The sequence below is a fragment of the Amphibalanus amphitrite genome, unplaced genomic scaffold (genome assembly GCF_019059575.1).
Source record: "Amphibalanus amphitrite isolate SeventyFive unplaced genomic scaffold, NRLGWU_Aamphi_draft 000725F_arrow, whole genome shotgun sequence".
Classification (NCBI taxonomy): domain Eukaryota; kingdom Metazoa; phylum Arthropoda; class Thecostraca; order Balanomorpha; family Balanidae; genus Amphibalanus; species Amphibalanus amphitrite.
Genome location: NW_024882219.1, coordinates 339,931 through 364,468, shown reverse-complemented (window position 1 = coordinate 364,468; position 24,538 = coordinate 339,931). Strand labels below are relative to the sequence as shown.

General features: G+C 47.1%; 2 protein-coding genes across 9 annotated transcripts in view; one reads left to right on the top strand and one right to left on the bottom strand.

Moving 5' to 3' along the window:
• Positions 1–5,117: 5,117 nt before the first annotated feature.
• Positions 5,118–12,937, bottom strand: LOC122365239 (DDB1- and CUL4-associated factor 7). 8 transcript variants are annotated; one of them, XM_043336249.1, is made up of 10 exons: positions 12,561–12,937; positions 11,046–11,084; positions 10,413–10,553; positions 9,938–10,079; positions 9,486–9,584; positions 9,166–9,283; positions 8,690–8,818; positions 8,163–8,314; positions 7,718–7,873; positions 5,118–7,326 (listed from the first exon to the last, which is right to left on the bottom strand). In XM_043336249.1, the coding sequence occupies exons 2-10, from the start codon at positions 11,051–11,053 to the stop codon at positions 7,189–7,191; spliced, it is 1,083 nt and encodes a 360-aa protein (XP_043192184.1). In that variant the 5' UTR covers positions 11,054–11,084; positions 12,561–12,937; the 3' UTR covers positions 5,118–7,188. The 8 variants fall into 8 exon arrangements, with proteins under 8 accessions (XP_043192184.1, XP_043192187.1, XP_043192185.1 ...); XM_043336252.1 differs by lacking the exon at positions 11,046–11,084 and adding an exon at positions 11,159–11,239 and having other exon boundaries at positions 12,561–12,780; XM_043336250.1 differs by lacking the exon at positions 11,046–11,084 and adding an exon at positions 11,159–11,239 and having other exon boundaries at positions 12,549–12,777.
• Positions 12,938–12,959: 22 nt separating this feature from the next.
• The window catches only part of LOC122365238 (protein tramtrack, alpha isoform-like), a 44,892-nt gene continuing 33,313 nt past the window's right edge, over positions 12,960–24,538 (top strand). The window contains exon 1 of the mRNA XM_043336244.1: positions 12,960–13,154. The gene's annotated coding sequence lies outside the window, so the exon portion shown is untranslated. The remainder of the gene's footprint in view (positions 13,155–24,538) is intronic.

The window sequence follows — 24,538 nt, the reverse complement described above, 5'->3', positions numbered from 1 at the left end:
TGTCCGTCCAGCCTTCAACGTCTTCTCTCGATGGAACCAGAGCTATCTTTGTTGGGGCGGGGCAGCCGGCGCGGCGGGCCGCCAGCATCCCACGCGCCGCGCCGCTCGTCGGCGTCCGGTTGCCGAGTGCGTGCCGGTCGTCGAGTCGACGCCCTCTGTTTGTTGCAGCACCCGCGGCCGGTGACCCGCGCTGCTGACGCGTGTGTGCCGCGGACGGCCCGTCAACAGGCGCCACAGCCGCCGCCGCAGCCGACCGACCGGACGGACGGACGGACGGACGGACGGGAAGTGGGGTTGCGCAATGGCTGCGGGCGGCGCGGCCGGGCGCGACGCCCGGAGCAGTGACCCGACCGTGGTGGCGGACTGCCGCCGGCCCAGTGCGGAATCGGACCGGGGGCTGATTGGAGCCAGCGCGCTGATTGGGCGCCGGCAGGGGTAACGAAGCGGACCCGACCGGCGACAGGTCAATTAGAGCGGCGACACGGCATTGACACCGCGCGGCCGACACCACCGGCGGCCATGGGGTCAGACGGCGCCGACGACTCGGTTACCGGCCTTGATCACCACCTGCAGGGCTAACGGGCCGCTGCAGCCAGCTGCCGAACCGGGCAGAGCCAGGGTGGCTGCGGAACTCGCTTGATCAATAACTTCATAGGTAGGTACTAGGTAAGGATATTTGAGAAAAGGACTAGAAATCAGTTCAGCGACGCTAGCAATCAGCATCCAAGATACCTAAAGTCTACAAGCAACACGAAAAGGCAATTCACCGATTCACTTATTTTAACCCTCGCCGGCACAGGGGGGGGGGGGGTTATGGTTGATGGTTAGGTTGGGTTAGGTTGTTAGGTTAGGGTTAGGGTTAGGGTTAGGTTGATGCAACCCCCCTAAGGTTTTTTTTTGCGAATAACTCGCGTAAAAAGCGGCCGATCGCGACGAAACTTTCAGTACCCTCGCATTGATCAACTTTACACCTACCCTGAAAATTTCATGACCCTGACCCAAATGACCTTTGACCTGTGACCTCTTTTCCGAGACCATGTTTGGCCGGAATCGCGATTCGGCGTATGTCGGCTCGCGCGTTTACAGGCTTTTTTATTAGCCGCGCGTTTGCAGGCTTTTCGTGGTTTCAAACGTTCAAACATGTGATTTGACGTTGCTCCCATGCATTAGGGTGGGTGTCACGGTCGCCTGAAGGTCAGGTCAGGTCATTGACCTTTGGTGACCTCGGGTGACCTCGGTTCACTTTTTCGTGTTTTACATGTTTCTAGGCTAGTTTTTGGAGCTGAATTGGAATTTAGCAACCATTTGAACATTTACGAAGTAGTTTTGGTGCATTCGTAACATGTTACGAAGCTTTTAGAGGCGGTTGACACGTATTACGAATATCCGTCACAACCCCTACCGGTTGACCTGACCTGACCTGACCTGGTCTAAATGCTTAAAGACATCATCTCTGATCAAAACTAACACGATATTCGTGATCAGCATCCCAGAAAACCACATACCAGCCACACTTAACGACTTTCTAACAGGTCCCGATTTTCCCGGTTTTCGGGTCATTGACCTGACCTGGAAGGTCACCCGATGACCTAGGACCTTAAAATTGGGTATCATCTGCTTCCTCTCGTGACGGGCAACACGCTCGTTTTTTCTGCGAAGCTCTAGCTCGATCAGGGGCCCAACGCGAGGGGGGTCGTACCAACCCCCCCCCCCCCCCTTGTGCCGTCGAAGGACGCAAAATGGCCTGTGCCGGCGAGGTTAAACTCATTACGATTGACAGCCGATCCGCAACTTTCTTTTCAACCCACCTATATTATTTCTATCAATATAATCGCAAACAGAATCAAGAATGCTACTTTGATTTCGATTCCGGAAGACAGGAAGTCAGCTCGTCAGCCCGTTTCCAGCTGGGGCTCCTGGATTTCCACGCCTTGCTGTGGGATGGGAGCCGCATTAGGTATACCTAAGATGATGCAATGTAATATGGATAATGGAGGTAGGTTAAAGCCAGCCAGCAAATGTACGTGCAAGTGCTCTTTATTGGTAAAATTAGGAGTGAAAAATTGTTCTGGAAAATTGGAGATGAAAGGGGAAAATTGATTTCATTTGGATGTCACTTCCCACCCAAAACTGGACACTGTTTTCCGCGACGCTGTACTTACCTCTATTGGTTCCCGTGTTAGCCGCTGGCAGTTTCCAAAATTGTTGAAATGGACTAACTTTGACCTTTGGTGACCTCTGGCGACCTGACCTTTTTACCTGACCCCCCTCAAGAAATGACCGAAATGCTTTCGTCATTATTTTTGACGCTCTTTCGAATGCCGCTTACCGCGAGTCGCTGCGTGGCCCAGGAGCGGAGTTAGACGGAGGGGGATGGAGGTGTTCAGACACCTTCCCCCGGCCCGGCGCGGAAGTCGCTAAGCACCGGCCCGGCGCGGCGCTCGTTAACCCTCGCCCGCACATGGGGGGGGGGGGGGGTTGCCACTACCCCCCCCCCCAGGTAGTCTTTCTGCTCTGCACTCAACATTTTTAGAGCTAGAAGGCTGATTTTTCGTATAGCTGCTCTTCTATCCTTTCTTGATGTCCACTGAAAATTTCAAGTTTCTGTGGTTTTTGGTTTTGGAGATATGACCTTGTTTTTCAGGTCATGTCATGACCCAAATGGCCAATTCTCAACATCTTGCGTAGACTATGGGCCTTGTGAGCTTTTGACACCCTGATTTCGGCCTTTTTTGCCAGTCTTACCTCCCACCTATCATGGAACATGTTGTTCGACGATGTACAGATGTCAAGGTCAAGGTCAAGGTCAATCTAGGTCATCTAAGATAATTGCGTTTTAGGCAAGCGGAATTTACCTTTTGTGAAGTTTTTTGACTGCATTTTTGGTAAAAGCTTCTCAGATCATGATTTCATGTAATATGGACACATAAACAATCGGTGCACACATCAGAATGCACACAGACACACACAGACATACAAACTCATAATTGACCTTGACCTAACTTGACCTGAAATGACCTCAGAAGCAAAAATCTGGTCGGGTAGTGTGACAAAGAGGTTCTAGCTGGCTTGGCACCAGAGAACGGCATCGTCATCGGTATATGATAAGCAGCGCACTTGATATCCAACGCAAACAGTGGCCCAAAACAGCAACATTTTTTAGTTTGACCTGACCTGGAAGGTCAATGACTGACCTGAGAAGGTATAACTGGGTATCATTGGATTCGTCTCTTCCCAAAGAATCTTTTTGGTCTTTACCGCTAAGCTCTATCTCCAACAGGAACGAAATGGCGCGGGGGGGGGGGGTGGCAGCCCCCCCCCCCCATGTGCGTTCTCTAGGATGGGAAAATGGCATGTGCGGGCGAGGGTAAAATGTAATTACGAAATCGGTATGAGACACCGCTCACGTTCACTTGACGCCTTACCTTCAATTCGGGGGCCATCCTTCCTTCTTCAAGCGGCAGTCGACGACTTCGAATGAATGTATAACTGCCAATGAAAACCGTAAGCCTCATGCTAATAATTATATTCAAAATAGGGCCAAGAGAATAAGACAACTGTTTCGTGCATAGCACATCGTCAGGTCTATGTGCTATGCACGAAACAGTTGTCTTATTCTCTTGGCCCTATTTTGAATATAATTATTAGCATGAGGCTTACGGTTTTCATTGCAGTTTGAGTTATATATGTAAATCATGAGCCTCAAAACCGCGCTTTCTTTAATGACTTCGAATGAAGCTGATTTTGCTCTGATGATTGATGAACACCGCTAATGTCACCGCAAGTCAACGAAATCACAAATAATAATCACAAAAAGCACACCAACACTGCCCCAGCGGGAAACAGTACATTCACGTACGCCGCACGCCGCCAGAAACTCTTGCGTTTTGCGTCCGCCGACGCGGCCGAATGCCGATCGCTTGAAAAAGAAAAAAAGAAAAAATAAAGCACTTCCGGTTACCGGTAGGCATCCCAGCTAGGCCTATTATCGTCAATGCAAATAACAATAAGACAGTGGCAAAAATATTGATAAAATCCAACATTACCCAAGACGATCACCACGCAATCCAAATGAAGATGCGATATCTGAGTTCTTCTCTTCTCAAGAGCTCCATAAATATGGTTTGCCAGCGTAGAACAAGGAAAAAGTAAAAAGCAAAAGTGAGGTATCAGAACCAAGGCCGTATATAGGCCTGATCGGCCTGATCAGAACGTTGAATGGCCTTATAGGAGAGTTACAGGAGTACCTGGTAAAGCAACGCCACCCATGTGAAATGTGAATGTTCTATCGACGAGGAGCGAGCGCCGAGCACCGTGCTAGATTGCAGCGCCCAGCGTTTTGCGACATCTACACACAGAAAAATATTGACACCGTTAGCGGTGTAATTGCACAGTACATATCTGAGCACTTGAGGAAAGTTAATTTAGTCCCTTCCCCGCTTAAATTACTCGCGCTTCTAAATGAACACCAGGAAGAAGGTAATAGAACACTGTTAGGAGGGTTGGGTGTTTTACTACATGTAGTAAAACACCCAACCCTCCTAACAGTGTTCTATTACCTTCTTCCTGGTGTTCATTTAGAAGCGCGAGTAATTTAAGCGGGGAAGGGACTAAATTAACTTTCCTCAAGTGCTCAGATATGTACTGTGCAATTACACCGCTAACGGTGTCAATATTTTTCTGTGTGTATAGTAGATCCCTATAACTAGAGCTGACAAGATCAGCTGCCAGAGTTACAACACCACAAAACGGGTGGAAGTCGAGCCCCTACACTTGCCCTACACTTCTGTGTCATTCACAGGGCGGGAGATCACTCTCAAAGCCTGTAGGGGCCCAATTCACAAGTGATCTTTAATTCAGGGAGCCCCCTTTGTTGAAAAGACCCTCGAGAGCCATATGGCTGAGGACTAGGAGAGGACCTCGCACCTGCGGTCATAAAACGGACTGGTAGGCTTTGGAACTCGTTGAACCCCTAAAAGCGACCAATAGCTTCATCATTTAGATCTAAAGACAGTTCAAATTTTGATTTCCCTACAAAATCTACGGCTCCATGGAACGGTGGAAGCTATGCTTCATGAAGATACTGGAAAACTCTTATGAGCTTACGAAACACAAACTCAGAAAGACACTTTTATTACACATTTACTCTCAGGCAAGCATATTTCGAGTGGAGCCACGGACTCCATTAACCAGAACACTCCATCGACACAGAGGTCATCACAGCAGGCATGCTCCCCACATATTTCATCCATCGTCGTTAAAAACAGTTCGTTGGAGAGCAAACCAAACAGCGCGAAGTAGCGACGAACACAATCCCACCACAAACAGCACGCGATGGGTACTGCCTGAAAAGACAACCGACCCGCCGAGGTAAAGTGCAGTGAGTTATGGCATACAGCAAATGCTCCTTCCAGAAATTGAAGGATTTAGTGAGGGGGTGAGGCTATAAAATCAGACAGACGATGCAGTCACAAATTGTCGGGGGCCAAGTACCATGATCACTTGGAGAGGCGATATGTTAACTAGGAAAACGCAGCTGAACTAATTGAGCAACGGTAACCCAGCAGTGAGTAGTTCATACAACACATAATTCATACCAATTTCATGAAAAACTAAATAAGCGGATTGTACTCAATATTTTTCTCGCCGGATACCCAAAATCCAGAGATTTCGAGTGCGCATGAAACCATTTGAGCAGCACGCAACAGAGGACGAAAGCAGCACCGCAAATCCATACCACAACTGTGTTGAATTGTCCGCACAGAAAGAGAGTCATCCGGTTACATAGAACACGATAAAAGCCGACGGAACGCCGCCGGTTGGGTTGGAAGCATCGTATATGGTCACTGGGCCGCAGGTAATACATTATTTCACTGGTTCTCACTAGCTTCTGTGTGATTTTAAGCAGCAAATCGACACACTGTGGCCCTTCACGCCATGTACACATGGGAAATTCATTTGCCCCCCCCCCCCCCCCCCCACACACACACACCACATTGAAACCAGGCACCAATATTGTACAAAAACACAAAACGTGCTACAAATTTGTCGTTCGCGCCGGTAGTTCATTAAAAGTAGTCATAACATGATAAAAGAGGAAAAATATAAAAGACAGCCTACCGATACACGACAAATTTCGTTAAAACATCTCAGTATCGCACAAGTCTCTCAGTAATGCCCAAAATCCACTTTGCACCGAACATGGTGCCTCGAGATTATCAGAATAATCTGAGGGAGCAAATACCGAGCATAAACGAGAGGGAAACTTCTGCATCACCGTCAAAGAAACACATAACGCAGCGGTTTGACAATGACGGCGATACACAGTACAATAACAATAAAACATGCTCCCAGCACACACAATGCTAACACGCATACATGACACATGCACGAAACGACTCACGACACATACTTGTTGGTGGGTATTCAGCGTGACAACGCCAGACACACATACAGTCCATAGTCGTGGTCAGACGACCCTTCAGCTCATCCGTGCCATTCAGGCCGAGCCAAGACGTAGCTGCACGGGCCCACAAGCCTCAAAAGTGGGCGGTTCAGCGTAGTCTGGTGATAAGTGGGACAGCCACTGCGACCACAGCTCATCGGACACACCGCAGCGGCCGGTCGACGCCCCGAATTGTCTCAGCAAGGGCCACTCAGCGGAGTACCACGAATCCCCACGGGATGCTCCGGTTCCAGTGGGAGACAACGGATATTCAGCGGTATCGGCCAGCGCCGTGAGGACGTCAGTGGCAGCTCCGTGTACGCAGCGCCATCTAGGACGCCACCCTGGCGAGAGTTGGCAAGAGATTCTCAACAGCTTCACGAATCGGCTTTCTGAACTGCAGCTGGGGTTGTCTACATGCCTTTTCAGCGAGTGTAGAATCGCGAGATGTCAGCAAGGGGTGAGCTTTCTGATGACGGGATAACCTTGCAGTTTGAGCTCTTGAGAACTAGTCAGCAGTCAGAGCAGTTGTTCTAGAAAATCATTCCGTGGGCGAAGAATTCCCGTTTTGAGTCGCAAGCTTTCAATCACTCCGCTGAGACTCGAAGACTCTTCCTCTCCCTCAGACTCGAGAGATCCCTTTCTCCGCTGCATCACTGATGCCCTTGCTCCCTCCGACCCAGAGATCCTCTCCGCGACTCTCTCCTCAGACATGATACCCTCTCCGCGGCTCTGCGGCTCGTTCAGACGCGCAGGATCTCCAGTACCCGGCTGTAGCAGATGCTGATCCACTCGGGCTGCGTGGCACCCCACTGGATGCCGTTAATCTCGCCGTCTGCTGCCGTGTACGCCAGGATCGGGTCCTCGATGGAGCGTGGCACCTGGGGAGGGGAGACGCCGGGTCAGAGGAGAGTAGCGATTGATATTTTAACGCGCTCGGAGGTGCAATAAGGATGTACATTGTACAGGTGCTTTTGTTTATTGATAGCAAGCTGGGAGTGGGAATCAAGAATGCAATAATCATCTATAAATGACCACAGCTTCAAAAAGGCGACGCAATTAAATAACAAAAAATCAACTTCCCTAGACCGAAACGTCGAAAAACCGCCTCATCGAGCATATCATGATCAGGCTAAAATAAGAACTCACACTAAAAAGGCACAGGCATCAGCAGGACGGATCATTTACCACAGCCTGCCTGCACTGTCATCCGTACCTAGTTCCTAGTTCCTTTCCTATCAAATTCAGTCACAATCCACTCAGCCTATTTACCTGCTGAATGTCCCAGATGAGCGCCTGGTGGTCGTCGCCGGCCGTGCAGATGTGACACGAGCTGTGGGGTGCCCACGCCACACCGTTCACACACGCTCGGTGGTTACTGAGACGCGCCACGGGCGTGCACGGTACCCGCACGTCCAGTATGATCACCTGGCGATGAGGCGGGGTGTTAATGAAGGAGATAGACTCTCTGACCTTATTGCTATTAATCTGCGCATGAGTATAATCGGCTACCGATTTGATTAGTTACTAACACTACCGCCGACCATCCTGGATCCCCATTCGTACTCGAGCTTCACAGCAGTCAGCGCCATCTACCATCCACAGACTGCCAACCACTGGTCAGTCAGTATCACCCTACGACTACCATCCTTGCACAGCCATGATCCTAACTTCTTCTCCGCCACTCCGCTGTCGCATCTTTGTCCCACGTCCTCACCTCACACGAGTCCATGGCGATGGTGGCTAACAGGTTGGGCTCCTGTTTGTTCCAGGCTAGCCGCAGCAGCGGCGTGTGCTGCGGATCCTCGTAGATGATGGTCGAGTGCTCCAGGTGGCGCAGGTCAAACATACGCACCGAGCCGTCCGCGCCTGGGTGGAGGAGAGAGAAGGGGGAGGGGTGTTCATATTGGGATAGAATAGAGACAGCGCAAAAAAATGACAAATTAAAATCAGCAAGATCTTAATATCATGTAGCCAAAATCGGGCCTGACGGAATGTCGAATATCCCATTTCCTTATTCCACGCCCACATAACATTTCTCACTTGGTACAGTGGTACAAGTAGGTAAACATCCAGTACTGAACAGCTATCCCAGGTGAAAGGAACGTCCTCTAAATACCAAGCCCCCATCCCGGTCTCGTACCGACAGAGGCGAACATGTCCCTGCCGCCGCCGGCCTGGCTGAAGGACAAAATCACTGTCAATATCAAAGGACGATACCCAGCGCCCGTCCCGGTCTCGTACCGACAGAGGCGAACATGTCTCTGCCGCCGCCGGCTCGGCTGAAAGCGATGTCGTACACCTCCTTGTCGTGGGCTATCAGCTGCGTCTTGACGTGGCCTGACACCGGGTTCGTTCGGCCCAACACCTGACCTGCGAGGTAAAAACGGAATTATATTGTAAGGAACAGCCGACCGAGAGCCCCGGGGAGGACAAGGCAGCTCCCATATCAAGTGAAACGAGCCAAGATGTCTTAGAAGATCGTACACTTTTACATCACTTGATGAAAGACTAATTTATGTTGCGATCCAGTCCACTGGCTAACTATTACCATGTAAAGTTTACTACCGAAATAAGGGGAAGTCTACGACTAATGGAAACACAAAGAGTGGTAGATAGAAGCCACTGCACACTTGACAGCAACACACCCACAATTCAGTGGCACGCAGCTCTCCAGCGTGTCTAGCTCGTCTGACCACCGACCTCATTTGACCACCGACCTGTCTCCAGTCCCCAGATGGTGCACGTTGTGTCGATGGAAGAGGTGCCGATCAGGTTCAGATCCACCTCGTTCCAGTCAAACGACGTCAGCGGCGCGCAAAAGTCCGAGTTCTTGTTCTGAAAGAAAGACGGAAGAGCATTCAAGATGGATGTGCTTCTAACATACGATCGTGGTTTACCGCAAATCACTCACTACTTGCTACGCAACCACCGAGTTCCACAAGGACGCTTCTAAGACCCACATAAATGGCCTGAGCGCCCGCTTCAAAGAGCAATGCTAGGTGAGCCAGCAGGCACGTCTGTCCGGCCTGTCACTTACATTATTGAGTATGCACTCTAGCCGCGTGTCCGGCTCGCCGGCCCGCCAGATTCGCAGGTAGTCGCCAGATGTGGCTAAAAGATCGGGGTAGACGCCTTTCTGTAATCGGTAGAACCACAAGTCAAACAATCGTATCATAATTAAACGAATAACAATATTAAGACAAGATACATAAAATTACTGGAGACTTGTTAGAAATGCAAGGCTAAGTTGCACATCAGTAGGTGACCACTGACCAGAGAAAAGAGACCATCGAATTTCGTCTAAGCCAAGACCGCGTGCGACTTCATTTGATACAAACGATGCAAAGCCGTAAAAAAATATTGGAAGACATCGGCTTCTCAAATATTTGGGTGACTTCCGCCTATCCTGCTCAATAGCTTCTGATGTCAAATTGATCAAAGAATCGTCAGAAACAAAGCCCCTTTCAGGTCTACCAGACTGCCACTCACCCCATCTGGTATCCACATGATTTTGGTGGTAGGGTAGGGGTGCTCGAACGTGGACCGTGCCGAGAATTCTCCGGCATCTTCGTCCAGCTGCACCACCATCACCTTGTTGTTGTACTCCTCGATGAAGCTGCCCACTGCTAACCTGGAGAGCCACAGAAAGACACGACTGGGTCAGAACTAAACAGAGCTTTGTGTGTAGATGTATGGCCTAAAATAACATTTCTAAAAATAATCGTAAGTCACGAAGGTATTTGAAAAATGGCGTAGTTAACGATAACTGCGCCGCAATTAGTAAGGTTTATCTATCTATGAGAAAAACAAAAATCCAAAATCGACTAAATTCATCTGAGCAATCACTTTGCAACAAAGTGACGTTTTCCAGGCACCAAGACGCTTTACCCAGTAGCACTTCTTTTCTGATCTCACACCACTGCAGCATATCCATCGACAGCACCCACACATTATGACGGCTCACCTGAAACGTTTGTCGGGCCGCACCGACCAGTTCATGCTGTACAGCGTCCATGGCGCCTCGAACTTGTAGATCTCCTTCCGTTTGGGCTGGTGCGAGCCGTGCGCAGCCATGTTCGCGAGGCCGGCGGCGGCGCCGCGGAAACTGCGGCAGTACGAACGTGAGAGTACAACACCGGGGCGCCACACACACAGCGCGGCGACAGGCAGGTACGAGTGGACCGAGGTCCGTGCTGTCAGCCATCTGACAGCTGATACTGATTGACGGCCGGGATATGACGGCCCGACAGCCACGGACGGTGGTGACGGAACACGTGACCTCATATGCCAGCCGATATTTTGAAGATTGGATGCTTGAATCGATGCAGATTGACCCGATTACCAGAAAGCATGCTACACACAGCATGCATATTGAATACATCTCAACACTAATAAAGCATAGCATAAATAAATCTTTCATATCTGTAATCTGCCGTAATAATGAATACAATTTTTATGCACTGAGCGATTAAATAGGTTGATAGCTTATTGCTTAATGCCAATATATTGCTCAATTTTCCACTACACTTGTACCACCACAAAAATAAAGCATGCAATAGATATAGATAGATAGATTAAATGTCTTAATGAAAAGCACCTGGTCATGTGTCTTGTTTATCGATGGCCAGGCTCCGTTCTGCAAACACATCACACAAGCGTTGGCTAATGGACAGTGGGGGACAGGGACTGCACAAAATACCGAGTGCTCACCGAAGCCGGCTCGGGACGCCAAGCTACCACCACTGCTGTGGACGCACTGAGTGAGTCCGACACACTATCGGTGCACAGCCACTGAAAACAACATGGTGAATACAGGCCTCAGTTACAGTCACAGACGACAGAAGCTTAGGACAGCAAACATTTCAGACAAACTTAATGAAAAGCATTGCCTATGTACCTATATCAAACATGCATAAATGATGGGCCCTCTTTTCACATTGTAATTTAACTTGTTGAACTAAAACATAAATACATAAAGTTAATTAAAAATAACTAGTAGGTAGATCAGTTAATGAAAAGTTGGAAAACTAAGGCTATAAAATAATGCACTTAACATGAATATGTAGGTAGGCACCTACCTTGACCTAACTAGATCAAGATAGTACATACAGGTACCTAAATACCCTAAATGGGTACCTAACTACCTGGCTCAGGCTAATCCAATTCAGTTGGGGAAACTACGAGGCGAAAGCAAAAAAAATGGATTGGTCAATAAATGGACTTTTGATGACCATATATGGGCATAAATGCAGCTCCCGCTACTAAGGGTGAAAAACGGTATAACAAGCCAGTACTTGCGGTATCGCATCCACTTATTGAGGAGAAAAGGCTTCCATTTTTCACTAGGAATTAGTGTGATTTGATGAAATTCGGCGAATTGACCCGAAAATGGCGATAGGAAAACGGCTTTTCTGGAGGTTCTGGGCGTCACAATTAGCTGGCCATTCAATAAATGGACTGGTTTTATGAAAGAAAATTGTTAAAAGATTTAATTTAATTACAATAAACAAAAATATTTAATTCTAAAATAATAACTTAACTACAATTAGAAAAACCATAAACAAAATAATAAAAATAATGACATTTTTAAACCACGGTACTGCTTACATTTTTTGGCGCGTCTGTTTCAATCCGCCATATTTGCCAATCACCGATTGACCTTGTGTCATAACTCTGCGATTTAGAGCCGCCAGTTAATTATGCACCGGGTGAGTGTAGGCCTTGTGTTGTTAAAAAACATTCTTATGCCTTATTTTTTCATTTGAATGCTAAAATTCATTGAAAAGATGAAGTTGTCTGATTTTATGACCATATATGGTCATCGCCCCGCCCACTCCAGCCGCTGATTGGCTAATCCAATTTTTGTTTGGCTCCTCATAGTTTCCCCAACTGAATTGTGTTCGGAATGAACGGTTTCGATAAGTGACACAATGCTGATGCATTGGAATTTGAATTAAAAATCACTTGATTTTCAAACACATTAAATTACACATTATTGTAAGGTACAACATTTGATAACATTGATAAACTTTTTAGTCAGAAAGGGCTACAAGGGTGCCAACAATCCCGAAAAATTTGATACGTCAAGGTAGGTACCTACCTAAGCACTTGCCTCCACTTCGCTGCTTGTTCACCCAAGGACTCCAATCAAAAGAAATGTCTAATAAAAACTTTTGACAGTGAGAAAGCCAAACATACGTTTAATAGCTAGAAATATTAAAAGAATATTAAAGAAGATTTTTACCCACTAACATGCGATTTCATACAAATCGACGAGCGTTGCGCACCTCCATACTTGTTTACGGACCTGTTACCAAGATCTATTTCTGAGAGTAAAAATACCATTTACTGCGATATGGTCAAAATTCAGTTTAAAATAAAAACATTTCTGAAGAAATTGAGTAATATGATTATTACTTAGTATTCTATGTAACTTTCAAAACTAAACAATGGTCAGCTGGAGAACTCCTAGTACAACTGACCGCCAATAGATGACAGAGCGAGCGCTGTTTCTATGGCGACGGTCGCTGGACAAAATTATTGCCCGGGCGGCGCGGCGCTGGACGAGCTCCGCTCGCGCACGCTCGCGCAGGTTGTTGTTGGTCGTTGGGGGCGTTCCACGCGGCGGCGAGCGGCGTGCTCCTCCAGCAGACACGACTGAAGAAGGCGTGCCGGCAGGCCGTACCGGGCGTGCTCTCCTGAACAGGTGAGGCTCTTGCGCTCACATTTGCATTGCTGACCCGTCACCGATTTACCTATTTCAGCTGGTCGGAGCGGCAACATGATCGGTCTGCGATGCATGAATCAATCCAACCACAGGTGATGGGAGATGTTTTTAGCACCGTTTCTAGATGAATCTGGAGGGTGGAATCGGACGGCAACTTCCACTGTCTGTATTGTACCTACTGATTCATCGTTGTGGAGTTACGTTACGTGTAGTACCTCTTGACCTACCTAACCCTGATTATTATCCAGCAGATAACTCTTTGATTCCAGACGGTGAATATAACTCAGCGGCGGACGCTTTTGTTGATGGTTCAAAACCGATAGCACGTGGCCGGTGGCACAATGACACGTGCCTTTTTACACCCATGGACCTGTCGCACGCCTCTCTTATGGGCCGTGCCCTATCCTGGTGAGAATATCTACGGCTGTGCATTATTTTCTTTCCACTGTTCCGGCTTTACCTACAGTTTATGACGTTTGGGATGTTTTTGTTTTACAAATAGGTAGGTGTTTCTTATGCGAAGAAAGGGCTCCTGCAACGGGCAACCATCATAGTACCAACATGCCTCGTGCCTGCTGTTAGATTCTGTTTGCCACTGGTGATTTGTTTCCAAACATTGCATGCTCTTAACGTGATTTCATCAAGGTTCTCACGGGATTCTCTTTCCGTTACTTATCAGGCGACCCCTAAAACAGTTTCAGGAGAAAAGCGCTAGCGTACCTTCCGTTGATGAATCAGAATAGGGATCCTGTTTGCGAGCATTGTAAATGTTTCTCTATGGCCCCTATAAAAATATATCTTTCCAGTTTCCATAGGCTGATTCAATTCGTTGTGAATTTTTACCGCACGCTGCAGTGCAAATGTGGAATGATGCAGGAGGAAGAATGAACTGGAACTTCCCCCTTTAATACCAATGCTTCCATAAGGACTCTATTTTCACCGCATAATATTATGCACGAAAAGAAATACCTCGTACACCCGACCATCAGTCGGTCCCGCCTGCCACCTCGATGGTTGGCCCCACTTTCGCCCTTCAGCTCCGGACGGGGCCGCTACCGAGGCATAGAACGGTTGTCGGCATTTGCGTCCGCATGTAGGTACCGGTCTCTTCGATTTTTTTAGTCACAACGTGCATGTCAATTGTCAGTGCATGGAAAGAATCCAACATTGGACCATAAGTGGGCGTTTGCCCATGCCCGTTTAGTCCGGCTGGGGTCGCTCCTGTAGAACGGTCACCATGAACACCAGTGTCCATTGGGGAGCGTGACCCGGTCCCCTCTGAGACCCGATTTAGACATAACGTCTATCACGATGCACAGAAAAGAAACGGACACCTAAGCATACATTTTGGCGTTTCCCTCTCCCCATCTGGCTTTGACTAGGACTGTCAGTGACAATGTAGCGCACCGGGTGATGTTGAACGCATAACATGAGCGATGTACACAATTGACACCCGTGCATTTGCTGGACCGAGGGATGGACTTTTTAAGTTTAAAATTTGACTTTGAAGGGGTTATTTGGTAAAAGAACATAAGGTTGAATAAGAAGTATGTTTGACCTATTCCTCTATTTTATTGGAAGTATTTTCCGAGGATTTTCCCACTTGTTATTCATCTCTCCGGAGAAAGATGCGCACAACTGCCATTTGCTTGCTATTCTTTACCAGAAAGCTCGAGCTCGACATGGCGGAAGCATTGAAGTTTGGGGATGCATCAAATAGATGCCACAATTTTTGTTTTGTTTCTGTCCACATTTGTGGAGCTTATGACTACCTAGGTAGAAAAGCTGCATTTTTATGAATGATGAGACTATCGTGTGGGCGCATCCAAAAACTCATGCAACTTGTTAACCCGCGAATGACTGGGGTATTTTCCGTAACGCGAGTGACTGAGTAGGGGGGAGGGGGGCTCTACAGAGCCCCCCTCCTATCTCCGAATTTACTGGGCCGATCGTCAACACTCAAACGCCGTCTGATAGTCCTGGAAAAACTGTCGTTGCTGAACCTAATTTCATTGACTTCGAGGTCACCGATGACGTCACAGGTCAAGTCAAAGTAAAAATTATCAGCATTTTGGCTTGTTCACGATTTAGGCTCTGGCCGCCCGGTCTGATCAGGCTCATGGTTTACGCACTCCTTGATATATGCCTTAGATACCCTGAGGGTTCCGAACCTGTACTTCTAATTTTTCAGGTCGAGGTAAGGTCATCCTAGGTCACGGAAATTTTATATCATGTATCGGTCACGTGACACATGTTTAATAGTCCATTTTACTCATATATTTCTAAAACAATGTTGTCTGTGTCATTTGAGATCATTTTCAGCTGAATTTTCCTGAGGTCAGGTCACTTTCAGGTCAAAAGAGGTTAAATTTTGAAAATGAAATTTTTCAACAGCAAAGGTGCCTATCAGATGCGGCAGTGGCGGTGGAAGACCTTCAATCAAAGGGGGGGGGGCATTGCCGACTTTTGGTCCCATTCTTTCCGTGGAACACCCATAGGGCTTATGTTAAAATGCCAAAATCAAAGAACAGTACCTACCCCGGTGCCCCTTCCCCCAGTTCCGCCGCCTATGAGATGCAGTGTGAGTTCAGGAACACGATGGTGCTATTTACATTGTTGTACGATGTGAAAAACGCACTGAAAAATGGATTTGAAAATATATTTTTGTGACATTTTACTATAATGCGTACCTATACCTACCTTGGCCATTTTTTAGGATAATGGGCTATGCATTTCTAGTGTAGGTCATCGTTGGGTGTTCAATTACATGTATTCCTTTTTTCCTAGAAAGTAGAAACCATTTATAAATTATATATGCATCATTTTCGAAATTTCCAAAAATTTGAATATCCGTGATAGTAGTTTGATAGCTTCTTTGATTCTAAGTCCACTCATGTACCCAAAGAGCTTAGACCCAGCTTAAAAACTGAGCTCTTGAGAGCGATTGCCGTAGTTCAATGTTCTGCATAAAAATCGGCCGACATGACGTCACTCTGACATCATTTTCGGCCGAACTATGGTAGCTAGAAACTAAAGTTGAAATTTGGACACAAGGTGTCAAATTGATGCCGCTGAAGATACCACAAGTTTCGTGTTGATACGTTAAACGGTTTGGAAGATATCACTGAGAAACGGGAGTGCCCCCAGCCCCCACCCCCCATAAGATTTAGAAATCGTTAGCTCTCGCTGCACTGAAAGCATTTTTACACTCACATCGCCGTATTAACACCACCTAAAGGTGTAAATAGCAGACTGAGCACTATACGCAGGTCTATAACACGGCAATTACGCTTAGAAACTGATCCAAGCGAAATTACACCTCGTTGGTGTGCAAATCACACTCATACAACACCTTATGGAAGTGCAATTCTGAACTTTAACACCTAGCTTTTGTTCATTTACGAATAACACCTTCCTGTAGTGTAGATGATCGCGCTTCATGTGTGCTGTGTTATTGACAAAGGATCCTTGATCTGCGATTGCCGCATTTTTGTATTGGCTCAACACTGCTCTGAAGTGTAATGTACCGGACGGCAAAGGCGCATGCGCGTGACGCCGCTCGCACCCACGTGGCTTTCAGTTTCAGTGCGCCATTGTGCTTCAACGAACGTGGTTGTTAGTGTGCTGAGCTGGTGTGACTATTGAGCATTGAGGAAGACCCACCTGCTCCGGAACGGGTAAGTAGATGACAGCATTTTCGAGATAATACTTTTTCTCGAAAAATTAGGACGTGCGTGATTTCCAAAGCTAATTTGTAATGCAGGGATGGGAAAAATGAGGCGCGCCGTGGTGCTGGCTCTGCTCTGCTTCTCTTGATGATATTTATGGCACTAGGATTATTGGTTTTTGCTTCATCCTTGTTTAATACTAGAAATTCGTGAAATTTTTACGTTTGGAGACCTCCAGTGACCTCAGCAATGACCTGATCAAAAAATGACCTGAATGATTCTGAACGATCTATAACGAGGTATCTGTTGCTTTTGTCTGCGTCTTAGCTACTTTCTTAGATAACCTGGTGTGCCTCCTCCCCCATGGCGAAGTTGGCTGAGAGGCCCACCCGGGCGCGGGTTAAACTTTCTGGCAGCGGCAAGTATGAGTAATTTCGCTTCCCATGTGTGTTTCAGAGAAGGAACTCGAACACCTACTCGCGATGCGTGAGGAGCAGGTCGTTTTTGGCCCTGCGACAACGAACGGACCGTCCACCATCGCAGATGGCGCACTTTGGGTCGAAAGGGAGAAGATCGCCAAATTCCAAACAATGGCGAACATGCAGGACGAGCTGTATGTACATCATGAGCATCGCTATCTTTTTCGAGCGCGCTCGAAGGCGCTGGACTCGAACGCCTAGCCCCGGTTCATATCTGCAGAGGACTCGCCGTTTCATGTACTTGTTGCACGGATGAACGTCCAATAAACGTTAAAATATTCTGACATTATACTGGTGTTTATTTTTCGTAAAGAGCGTGAGCGCGACCGGTGCAGGGGAAAGGGGGAGGAAAGGGGAAGGGGATCTGGAATCAACAACACCCGAAATCGGATCGATATATACACTCGGAAGGCGTGTTCTGCTCTAGGTGTAACACTACAGTAAAAGGTCAATCACGAGTGTACCCGCCTTTTTCATCCGCCTGGAGAGTGTAAACGTGCAAAGTCAACGCCCCGGGCGAGTGTCTTGTTACACTTTATTTGAGTGTAAATATTACACCTCAGACGAGGGTAAAAAACGCAGAATTTCAGCTACACCCTCCTGAGGTGTTTACACCCGAGGAAGGTGTAAAAAAGTTTTCAGTGTGACGTCACAACTTCTTAGGGAGCATTCAAATGCATTAGCCCCTTAGAATCTGAAAACCGCAAGTTTGAAATTAAATATCTCCGAATTAAAGCAGTTCTCGGTGTTCTGAGTGCCGAAACCGGTAAGTGCAAGCCAGGGACCCCAATTTGGTTATCTCAACTCAAAACTAATTTTAAGGTGGGATGGTCACTTTAACACTTAAGATTTAATAGCCTGTTCTATTCTTGTTCTTTTTTACAATCGAAAGAGAGAAGTCGAACATTGTTGCCTGCTGCGGTCGATTCTCCCTGCTTCATATCGCCGTTTCTATGTTTTTTAACCAATGCACCTCGTCTGTCAAACTTTACGGCTGAGCACGCAGTAAAACTGCGACAGCACTGAACGCCATGGCTTTCCGCCACCGCTGCATAGTTGATGTGCGGGTAGGCGCCGGTGTCTGTCGCTGCGACCCGCTTTTTCCGTGTCGATTCTCTGCGCATAGTTAATTCTCCACCTCTCTTTCGTTAGCCGGCTGCAGATTGCCAAGTTAAGTTTACATCCGAAGTTGACGAAAATCCTGGAACGTGGCCGTGCAGTCTGTCCAAGTTGGCTGGGTGTCTCCTTCGTATCAGGCTCTCGGTATGTTTTATTCGACGCCGGTGGCACGCGACGTGGTCTGGTGAGGCTGCAGCCAGACAAAATTCAAACTAGCCCCGAGTAGCATTTCGACAGTCGGTCTCGGCGACAGTTAGTCTGGTGGTTCAGACATCCGTCATCTCCTTTCGGTGAAGTGCCTGTTGAGTCAAGAGGTCAACAGTGTTGACCTCCCTGCTGACGCCTGTGCCTCTCTCAGTGCAGTGCCGACCGCCGCCGCGCCGTACGGCATCTGATTGCTGTTTGGTTTCCGGAGGCACTGCCGCCCGGTACAATAGCAGCGATTGACCCGGTCGGAGCGACCGGACGGTGACCGCCGCTGAAGGGTCACTCGCTGTCGATGTAAAACAACGGCGTCGACACGCACGCAGCGACAAAGCGATCATTGTCCGGATGGCGGCGCTCCCATGACCGGGCTGCAGTGGGCGGCTAGCGGCGGCCAATGGTCGCCTGTCTGAGGTCGCCTGCTCGACATGGCCGGTATGCGGCAATAAAACCGGCTGGCGTGACATGGTCTCACATAGTGGCCCCCAGACTTGCACTGGGGACGATAGAACTGGCGCAATTCTGCACCCAGTTGGCGAAATGTGCTTCCGCGTATGCCGTATAGTCGTCGCGTTTTGGTTGGATGGCGCCCTCATAAACTTGACGGAACGTTTGCACGGGCACATTTCCACTTTCTTATGGTGCTCGGTGACTCTTTTAAGTGGATTGTCAGGTTGCAGTTCAGGCGTGTTTTATGTGACTTACTGCCCCAAGGCATCTGTAATGAATGCAAGACACACTATTATTTTCGAGGAACAGATCCATTTTCCAGAACGTATGTGCACCGCACTGCTCGAACAAATTTACCTGACCTTATCGCTCTGCTGTCGGGTGGTGGAGATATTCGCCGCCGACTATACCTACGTGCAAGCTCAGGTCATTTAATTGAGACATGCAATTGGACTATTGGCTAGCCTTTTGGCATATTCTGGCTCTGCTATAAGTTTTTGTTTTCCACGATCCTGTTGAAGCTCGTTTTCAGTGGCCTTTTTTTCGTTCGAAAGCTGCTTATAGTTTGGTTTTCTTGCTGTGCGAAAAAAGGTATCCTCATTTTTTATGATACCTAAATGGCATAAATGCTGAATACCTGCTTGACTGCTAAAGAGGGATGTTCTTGAATCGGATGATTCAGAGATAATGGAATGAACTCATTCTACCGATTCTTCAAATGCGTTATAAAATCGCTGTTGTTTGATGGGTAGGAAATTGATCAGATGTCTCGTAAAACGGACCACAGCATGCTTTTGTAACCGAATATGTATGCCTAGTTGCAGTTATTTGCAATATAGAATTGATCCACATTCTTCTCGTCATTCATTGTGGTATTTTGTGGCTTATCACGACATCCTTTTCACATTTATTACCATCTCACTCTAACGGCCTGTCGCAGTCCGCATCCCACTCTACTGGATTAGCGGTGACCCGAACCAGTCCTGTTCGCTATCGGTCAGGAAGGATACACCCTCGGGACGGATCTGCGACTCTGGAGCGCCTCTGCCGCCCGTACTGACCCCGATTCCGTCCCGTCTACACCGTCCACTGGCCGGTGGCGGGGCAGGAAGGCAGGTATCTCCGTAGTCGCCCCCGGGCCAGGACCATCGCACACATACAAATACTGCATTCCGCCGATCCGCCGTTCCGCGGATCGTGGCCGGCTAGGTCGCGGAGAAGCGAGGTGAAGGTAGCTTCCCAGATAGCTTGTGAAACTGAAGACTTTTGTTGCGATTTTGACGTGTCTTAACGCTCCTAAAACAGGTTGATGAAAGAGGTTAGGCATTAGTTTAGCCTTCGATTTGTTCCGCATTAAGTTCTAGTCTTTCATTATTCTGTTTATGAAGGTGTTCCGGTAGAATTTCCGTTAGTAAGCTGTTTTTAACACCACTGGTCGTGATTGCAACAACGGTCCTCACTCGACCAGCGAAACGGCTTGCATTATTTGCATGTTTCGCTGTCCTAAAAATTGGTCCATTTTGAGTGTTCGATTATCTCGTTGATTCCTTCCTGGCCTGAGGGCCTGTTCCGGCCATTGTTAGCCGAACGGTTGTGATTAGTGATGTCAATTTCAGAAATTTTGGAAACCAATACCAAACCGATACCGACCAAAACCACTGAGAGTATACCAAAACCGAACCGATTTTCAGAAATAGGGGGAAATACCGACTAGATACCGAAATCAGGGAATTATCAAACAAATGCTTCAAACTTTCTCAAGACATATGATAAGCCTTGAAAGGCACCTCATACTTTGAAATAAGGTAACAAAAACAAATCAGGCAATCTCTTTAATTATTTGCATTGCAAAAAAAAAAACATTTATAACTTATTTTGTACCTATTAACAAAAATTCAGGTCAGTTATTTTACTGGAATGTGGATTCAAGTCAACTGCATGAGGTGTTAGGAAAATAACTTGAACCCTGAATCTTGTCCATGCCTGAACCATCAAACCTTCTTTCAATTCAAGTCATTCATTTCGAGTCCGGTCAAGACAGGGTTAAGTGTGTTATCATGATCCAAAAGTGGTGACCCAATTGACAATGATGGGTTACACCTTGGGCTGGCTACACCATTAATGTAAACAAAGCCCATGATACCTACAGTTAAACCCAAGTAGCATGGTGATTGGTGACGATGTCACAATACTGACGCAGCCAATTTTTCTTCATAAACAAATGTGTAACACAACAAAACTTGATAAATAATTACTTACGAGGCACACTGATAGATAGCAGACACCACTGTAATGATATCGCGATGAAATCTAAGTAAAATGTCCATAATTTGGACGACGGTGAAAACAGGGCGCCTGGGGCGATTTGATCAAGGTTCATGAAATTTACACGTGACGTTTGGGATGTAGAAAGCCCACGGAGGGGGAGCAGCTCCAAATATCACGTGACTAAAATGCCCTGCGGCGCCCTGTTTTCACCGGCGTCCCATAATTTTACGGAAGCATTGACACACGTCACGTGTCATCTCTTCCATAATGGCGGCCTAACAGGCGGCGGCCATTTGCATTAATGTGATTAAACTTCATAAAATAAAGTTTTTCTTTTCTTTTTTGCTTAAGTCCACTTAAATGAAAATTCCTTGTATAAATTTTGATATCTTAAAATTAATTCAAGAAAGTTGTAGGCCGCTTTTGCTGAAAAATGAAGTACCAGAAAAACATAGTTGTTCAATTATTTTCAATTAATTATTGAGCTATATCGGTTCCTCAACCTGGCGCAGCTGCGACAATGAAATGTTTTTAGATGTGTTCAGTGTTGAAACTGCTGTGTGCGAGTCAAGCCAAAAGCCAATTATATTTTATGAGTGCTTATGATAAAATTGCTAGTGATCTGTATCTGTTGAGAGAGCAGGAAAGAGAACACTAATTGAAGAAAATAAATTATCCACAGGATCATGACAGCATCGCTCACTACAAGGCTTTTTGAAGTTGAGCGAAGTTGAAGATCTGTGGGGTGATACGGGTGATGATGAAGTGACAAATGCTGCCTTAAATATTAGATGATAATGGTGAAGCTAGTGCTGTATTAAACAGGGTTTTGGATAATGTAATTGCATTGCAGTAAAATGGAGAGGAAGACAAGGTCAAGATCAATCACAGACTCCTCAAAACAAAGTCAAATTTGTTGCTAATAAATGCTTTGGAAAATTTTGAGAAAGGCAGTTTAAGTATGTTTTCCAGCATACAGTGAGTTAAACATTAATTCATGTTTATTTCTTGCACATTGGCTTTCTTTGTAGGATAGGTAATTATCCTCATGGTATTGGAATTTGCTAACACTGATAAGTTGCCATTTAACATTGGTAGACTGATGTATTTGATATTACAGTTGATGTGTTTGCCCATTTGTTAGGACATCATGCATTTGGGAGAAATGTGTCATGATTGCCATTTTTCTTCATCCAGTGTCATTTAGCAAAATCAAATTTGAGTTCAGAAGGTTTATCAAAAATGCTTTCAAATATTTTATGACAGTAGTTGATTTTCATGATACCGACAAAATACCAAATGCTTTTGGTATATAATACCGAATACCGAATCGGTATTGGTTCGGTATCGGTATACCGAAATTTTGGTAACCGATTGACACCACTAGTTGTGATGTCTGTTGGCTGCTGAAGGAGACTCGGGGGCCATGGGACCTGTCCGTTCCGTAGTATCTGTTTCTCATCTGCTCTCTGTTTGTACTCCGCCTGTTAGAAACGACGTCAGAACTCGCGATTATGTAGCGCAGATTTCCGCTGGCCGCTATTTTATCGGGGCAACTGTTTTTGTCTGTTTACGTTTGAGAGCGTGGAGCGAGGTTTGGTAGATGTCTGATTTGATTCCTCGTAAATATTGGCACAGACTTTCTTCGTACGCATCAGAAGAATGGAAAATTTTAGCTCAGCCGTGCTGTTTTTTATTCCTTTCGTTTGTTTTGATAAGACAGTGCTTCATGGTATTTCGACGTTTTAATGCACAAAACGAGAGAACGCGACATTTTATTAGCCGAATAGTGAGGTCGGAATGTTATAGGGCGAATGGTGCTAATGCATCAATTTTTAGCTATTTGACTCAGCTTGCTGGAGTATTAGCGGCTTATCCCGCGTCCAGCAGCGCCGCCGGACGTGTGACCCTGACCGATTGTCTTGTCCCGCCCGCCCCACTGCGCCCTGCTCTGTGATTCAGTCAGACGTGGGGAGCTGTTTATACGGGAATTTAACGAATAACGGCGCCATATCACTGTTTGTTTGTCGGAAACAATCGATTCATAGAACGGAACATAAGCACTAAGCAGTATCAAAGAACTTGCGCAAACTAAATCGGATGTATTTTGCGATAAAAGGCTATAGTGCCGAATTAGCAGCCCCATGTGCTCCAGTGTTTCGTCCCTTCTCACGAATAATAATACAGCCCCTGTGTCGGTGCGCCTGGTCCAGATCTGCGCTCGATCGCCAAATAGGGTCACATCTGGGGAGCCTCTCGGACCGGGGACTGGGGAGGGTCGCCGATCTCCGACACGTCTGCCATGCACGTGTGAGCGTCACTGGCGGACGGGAGGACCAAAACGCCCATCTGGGACCAAATCGGTCACATGGCGATACTCGTGGGCAGGCTGATGAGTTACGATTCATATAATTTTTGGGAAGTTCTTCACATGTGCCCTCGTCTGTATATTTCAGGATCTTCAATAGGTATACAATGTAGGTACTGCGATGAGCAGGTAGATACGAACGAAGCACTGCTTTTCACTAAAATATTCGACGACATATAGTCCGCTTCCGCGCTATAGACGTCTCCCGGTTCGCACATGGTCGCGTCCTCCCCTCTCTCTCTCTCTCTCTCTCTCTCTCTCTCTCTCTCCGTCCCATCCTGAGTCACGTTCTCTCACCCTGCCGGGGACAACGGGCCGATTCGGCGGCAGCTATTTGAACCTTCCCGTCCAATCCTCCCGGCGCCGGGGGCTCTCCCGGTGACTATCGGTCCGCTGACGCCGCGCCGGTGCCCGCGGCACTCCCTCTGATGTATCGCCACTGACCGAAATGGAACTGTTGACGCCAGACTGGACGCTAGGCTCACGCATACAAACAGGATACAGTGCACCGTGGGATAGGGATTTTGGCGATAGGGGAAGGCCCAGTGCCCACTAAGATGAAATGGTGAGGTGTGTGATTAGGTGCAAGGGTTGGCCGGTTGCACAGTTGGCGCGGGCAGAAAGCAGAATATTGTGACCTGTGTAGCAATGTGATAATATGATTATAAATTTGCCTAAGATCTAATTGATTATTACATTATATCGATTCACATCGTTGATCGTAAAAGCATTCATAAACAATCACTATTCACTCCTACACTGGCCCTGTAGTTGTCTTGGTGATCTGCGGTCGGTCGGTCGGTGACG

Bases quoted from the DNA above. Each gene is read 5' to 3' on its own strand.
- LOC122365239 (XM_043336249.1), bottom strand. The intron at 8,315-8,689 runs GTACGAGACCGG...TCCTCCACCCAG, and splicing joins AGACATGTTCGCCTCTGTCG to GCGCGGACGGCTCGGTGCGT. The intron at 7,874-8,162 runs GTGAGGACGTGG...CCTCATCGCCAG, and splicing joins TCGCCATGGACTCGTGTGAG to GTGATCATACTGGACGTGCG.